The sequence below is a fragment of the Pundamilia nyererei genome, unplaced genomic scaffold (assembly GCF_000239375.1).
Source record: "Pundamilia nyererei isolate P.nyererei 1_Seehausen unplaced genomic scaffold, PunNye1.0 scaffold00112, whole genome shotgun sequence".
Classification (NCBI taxonomy): domain Eukaryota; kingdom Metazoa; phylum Chordata; class Actinopteri; order Cichliformes; family Cichlidae; genus Pundamilia; species Pundamilia nyererei.
In genome coordinates, this window is record NW_005187513.1 from 126,668 (window position 1) to 132,667 (window position 6,000).

The 6,000-nt window shown below is 40.8% G+C and overlaps 1 protein-coding gene across 5 annotated transcripts in view; it reads right to left on the reverse strand.

The window, feature by feature from the left end:
* Positions 1–6,000, reverse strand: part of mical2a (microtubule associated monooxygenase, calponin and LIM domain containing 2a) — a 42,032-nt gene that overhangs the window by 27,393 nt on the left and 8,639 nt on the right. For all 5 annotated transcript variants that reach the window (XM_013913020.1, XM_013913021.1, XM_013913019.1 and 2 more), the window contains exon 2: positions 755–1,123. In XM_013913020.1, coding sequence (XP_013768474.1) covers positions 755–1,015 — 261 coding nt within the window. In that variant the 5' untranslated portion in view covers positions 1,016–1,123. The remainder of the gene's footprint in view (positions 1–754; positions 1,124–6,000) is intronic.

Sequence of the window (6,000 nt, forward strand, 5' to 3'; positions counted from 1 at the left end):
TTTGTGATCATTTTTAGACTTTCAGGCCAATCAACACATTGTTAGCTTTCTGCGCATACCGAGAATAAACTGAAAGATACATGCTTGAGATAGAAACCCCATCAGACTAAACATTTTCCCAGCTTTACTGTTTTTAACCACTTTTAACTTTTAACTAGCTTTATTTCAGCCACTAAACTCAAAAGTGAAGCTTAGAGTCAAAATATGAGAGCTGGCTGCTGAAAGGTTTTGTCAAGCAAATGAAAAATGGTGTGAAAAAGATGACGTCTATCGTTGTTTCTTCTATAAAAAACCCCAACAAAACAGCTGCTGTCATGCAGTACACTCTGCAGTCTGGAGTAAAGGATCCTCGAAACCACTAACAAGGAGACTTTTTAAAAATAGCAACATGGCCGCAGAAACAACACATCAACAGAACTGTCCTAAACCAGATTAGAAACGCCTCTTGTCCTTCTGAAGCTAGAGAATACATTGTTTTTAACTGATTTTTCTGGTTTTAAATAGATGTGATAGAGACAAGAACAGGAAATTTGGGGGGAAAGACCAGGGGAATGAACTGCAGCATAGGCGGGGCCCTCTGGGAATGTTATGAACACTAATCGCTCAGCCATCAGGTCACTCCAGGAAATAATCAAAGAATTTATGGGGCTGTGGAGAGCAGTTGATAAATATAAACAGAATATATCATGTCAACACCTCATATGACTTTTTTGCAGTATGTACAGTAGATGCACAAAGATGTAATCAAACCAACCTTAGTGCCCGCACAGGCTTGGCCTTTTCTGTACTCCTTATGGGACATCCTCTTGTCGAGCTTACTCCAAAGCGCTTTTGCTTTCCAGGAAGTAACCTTTGCCTTCAGACTGTTGTAGAAGGTGCTGTGCTCTGCGGGGTCGAGGTTCTGGCATCTGCAGAGGACGTTAAAGGCCTGAAGGGCTCCTTTGCAGGTCGAGGCCTGGATGAAGTTCTCAAACAGCTTCCCTACATTGTCCCTCTCCTCCTCTGTCTCTCCCATCTTCCCAGCTGCAGTAGATGGTCTGGTGTACGGAGGCGCCTGCTTAGTTCAGCGGTCTCTGCCAGATGTGGCTACACCCTCAGCTTGGCCCGCACCATCATGCCCCGTCTGAGGAGGCAAGACACATAAGAGCCTGACGTCATCTTATGGCAAAGAGTCTCTCATAGGTTGCTTTAGGCAAATGACGTTTTTCCCTATTCTGTTATTAGAATGACTAAACTAAGCATTTTCCTTATGTTACATCGAGCTCTTTTAAGGGTTTGTAAACTAAAACGCTGAAGTATTTTAAGGTAGGTTGACAACACAGCTGGATTCTATCTACTGCATGACTCCGGCTTACCATAACGAATTGCTTTAAATTACAGGACAGTCAGTGCCACTCCACACTAAGTCAACAGGCATTTTGAAACACAGTAAGCTTACACCCACATCAACAAGATAAAATTTCAAGCACACAGGAGGATTTGAGACAAACACTAGAGAGAAAACCGAGCACAGAAGTAGAATGAGCCAGTCTGTCAACATCAGGCAGCTGTTGGAGCATATTTACTACTCGTGCTTTATAGAGGCATAACCATGGGAGCCTGTAAATTGAGGTCTCTGTGGTTTTGTGTAGTACGTCCTGGTACAACAAAGAGTCAAACTTTTCAGCAGCTTCAAGTGTGTTTGACAGCTTTGCAATAAAGAAAAGTTTCAATTTTACACAAGAACATCAGCATGAAAATAATGTAACATGCAACTAAAACTGTAGCATGTTTCTGACTGGGATTCATTTTGATACAAGAAAAAAGAAAACATTTCCATCATAGCCAGTTTTAAATTGAGTAACTAGCATTTATATATCAAACACCAATGAAGCCCATCATGGGCTCCATTCCCTAAAATAATAACACAATAAAGTGAAGGTGCAGCGATTTGTTAAAACATGTCAACATAAATGTAGCATATCAGGTGCGAAACGGAGTTTAAAGAATTGTAACAATCTGGATTATTTGGTGTGACTATCTTTAGATGGCTGCCGTTCCCTAAGACTGGTTCTGCCAGAGTCTTCTTCCTTGTTACTCATGGTTGTTGGGGGCATCTCTGCAGTGTTGTAGGGTCTAAACCTTACATTATGAAGCACCTTGAGCCAACTGTTGTTGCGATTTGGCATTATATATTTGTTCTGTCTGATGATCCCACACTGCTTCAGTAATGTTGGGGTCCGGGTTGTGGGGAGGCCAATCCATGACTGATAGTGTTCCATTGTGTGTTTTTCTATTTGGGTTTGCTTTTACTGTATTGGCACTGTTTTTGGGATCCACCTTTGCCAATCAGTTACTTTCCCAATGTTACTGCATGGTGGATCAACATCTGATGGTGTGTTCGTAATTCCATCAATTTTGACAAGATTCCCATCACCACTGGCTGAAATCCAGCCACAAACATGACAGAGCATCCATCAGGTGTTACAGATGGCTGTGAACACTCACTGTTGGACCTCTTGCCTGACCTCCCATCTGATCAGACTTTTTCCCTATTTCTTTAGGGCATGACTTTCAAATACAGTTCATCTGCTGTGGATAGTTTTTAGGCCTGTCACTTCTTCTTTTATCCTCCATTTTTCCAGTTTCCTCGAAAACTATGAAAGCCTGGAGAACTATTGTTCAAAGCTGCTTAAAAAATAATAAAACAAAGTCTGGTTCCTTGGAAACAAATTATAGAGAAATGAGGGCGGCTCAAGACTTTTGCATATCACTTTATTTATCTTGCGGTATTTTTCGCTCCACTAAAAAACCAGACAGTGTTTTTGGAAGGAAGAAAGAGGTCCTTGAAATTCACTGTAAGGAAACGTTAGACTAACATAGGCTGATAGATGTGATTAGGTATGCACGCTTTATAGCCCACCTTGTACTCAGATATTTGTATTCATTATGCACCTGCGTGTGAAAGCGATTGTTACTAACACATGCTCGTGTCATCGCAGAGCTGAACTGACAGAACAAAAAAAACCTTCACTTCTCTCTTTCTTCCAAACAACCATCAAGCATTTTGAAAACCACGCCACAAAAGTCTGTGCCAGGGGTTCAACATCAAAGCGAAATGTGAAAAATGTCTGCATTAAGCATGTGTGGGCTAACTTGGGTGGAGACCACAGCTTCCGTGAGTTTTGGGCGAAGTCTGCCTTTGGTATTTTAATGTCTAATGGAGGGACATAGGCATGGTTTGAAAAGAGGTCAGTCTACAAGTGCAAGACTTTGCCAGAGCTAAAGAATAACACAGTCTTACTATCAAATCCACGGGCCCACGTGCCTACATGAGCGCGACTGTCGTAGGGAGCTTAAGTCAGAAACGAAATTAAAAGAATAAATAAAAAACAACAACAAGCAACCAATGAAATTTACTCACATTCAACGACCATTGAACCCTGGGTCAGGACAGTTTGGATTGTGTTTTGAATGTGGTGAGATTTTGAATGTTGCTACCACAGCAACAACAGTGTCCCCAGGCTAAAATTAACATATTCATTTGCAAAAGATCCTGTTTGGCCCTGTGTTTGCATCCTGTTTTGCTGCTCCTGTCGGTGTGGCTTTACACTTTAGAAACCGGCTGGGAAAGGGAACATTATCAAACCAATTGAAAAGAGGTGTACCATTGTGTGTGCTTCAAAAAGCTCCTGTCCTGTCAGTAAATCTCATAGACCTCTGAGGCCTTCACAGCAAACATCCAGCCTCACTCAGTGAGCTGGCATTCCTTTGCCACGTGGCTAGAAGAGCCCTGAACTGCTCCATCAGCATGAGTTCAACGCTCACACTGCTAGCCTTCTGGCTTCACCAGCCACAACTCGCAGGACCACCTCCACAGATTTTTGGGAAATCTACTCTTAATTGTCAACAACTGACAAGCAAGAACTACGATGAGCGTGATTAATGATACACAAGCTTTAATCCTACATGCATGGCAGGAAACTGTGATTGGAATATTGTTGTATATTCATGGGGTTTTTTAAGCTTTTGTAATGTCTTCCATTGCCCGTATTTAGTCATTTTCTTTGACATTTGCATTAAAATAATCTTTTGGGCTGCTAAGTTATACCACAAAATGAACAAAAGAAACTTCCATTGTCATCACTATTGTCTGTTGCTGTATTTTCTCTATGCAATGACATCATTTTACTCTAAACTTTGGTGAGTGCTCAATAAGCTCTCATGCCCTTGGTGGACGGCTCAGTCAAAGAGATGTTTACTGCATTTATGTATTCACATTACAGTCTAAGCAAAGTGGTAAAACAGGCACCCTTATTGGAAACATCTGCTATAGGAGCCTGCGAGGACTATTGAAAAGGTACCACTTACTGTCTTCAGAGCCAAGTCGATGCTCAACACTCTAACTGCACTGTCTCTGGCAGAGTCCTATGACTTCACCATCCCTGCCTGACAGAATGGAAAGTCACTTGTGGGCCGACACAGTGAATCCGCAAAGCAGCTGTAAAAAATATAACTAATGACAGATGAAGCAGGCTGAACGCACATGCACACACGCCATACACGTCTTATGTCTAACCATATAATGCTTAATAGGATTGGAGATTTTGATTGCATGTAGGTTTAAGTTTCCTGTGTGTTTAGAAAGGAGTATAATTAAGTGAAACTACCTTAGTCCTGAGAAGATCAAGGGAAGTGATTAATTGTAAAAAGGCTGGTTTTTATATAGAAATAGCTTTGGTTTGTTTGTTTTAATTATCAATCCAGGAAGTACTAATATCTGATAAATTGTCAGTGATGTCACAGTACTTTGTGCAATCATTTTGTTGTAAAAAAAAAAAGAAAAAAGAAAAGAAACAAAACTCCTGAACAACAAATGCTTGTTTGGAACAGTGGCCAAGAGAAAGGCTCTTTTCCTCTTAAAAAAGAACTTGTAAGCACAGCTTAGGTTTGCAAAGTCGCATCTGAACAAACCACAAGACTTCTGGAAGAATCTCCTTTGGTGAGACAAGACCAAAGTGAAGATGTTTGACCATAATTCCCAGCACCACATCTGGGAAAAACCAAACATAGCATATCAGCACAAACACCTCATACCAACTGTCAGCCAAAGTGGTGGAGGGGTGATGATTTAGGCTTTTTTTGTTTTGTTTTTTTGCAGCCACAGGACCTTAGAGTTATTGAGCCCACCCTGACCTCCTCTATATAACAACTTGTTCGAGAATCAAATGTAAGACTAACAGTAAGCTTGGCCTAAACTAGGTCATGCAAGAGGACAATGATCCCAAGCACACGGCTCTCATGTTGGGTCACTGGAGCAGGTAGCTCTCCAAATTTGATTTGGCAGATTCTTGTAAAGAAAAGTGGGACAAAATTCCTCCACAACAAATTGACAGAATGACACAATCCTACAGAAAACGATTACTTTAGGTTCTTGATGCTAAATGTGGTTTTTCAAGCTACTGAATCATGCGATGTACTTTGTTTTTCACAGTACTGTGAGAACATTTTATCTCATTCCTGCGTACGGATGAGCATGCAACTGAGTGTCCTACATATAAAATGAAAGCACTGACGAGCCTTTGAGAGACACCGCCAGGTATCAGTTTTCAGTATGAGGAATCTTAGGAATGTGAAAGTGTACCTGCAACACCTACACAACAAAAATCTTTAAATCTTTATGTCCTCCTACACTACTCTATAAGATATATACTTTCTTTGTCTGTGGCCCTCAGGAACATGTTAATTTGTTACTAGCAAAGCCAGAAATAATTTTTTAAAAAGAGGCATAAACAAAACATTTTGTACCCTATGTAGTATGGCCTTTGTATACCTGTGTATCTGAAAAATGGCACCAAAGAGGGGGGGGGAAGCAACAACGATTCATTTACTTGTGACTTTATGGTGTCAGTCTGTTTGTTTTTTCATTATTATTCAGTTGAATCAATTTTTTCTCTAAATTTTCATAGATATGGCATTCACACTGGCCACTATTTTCCCTACTGGCAACCCTTTTTCTTT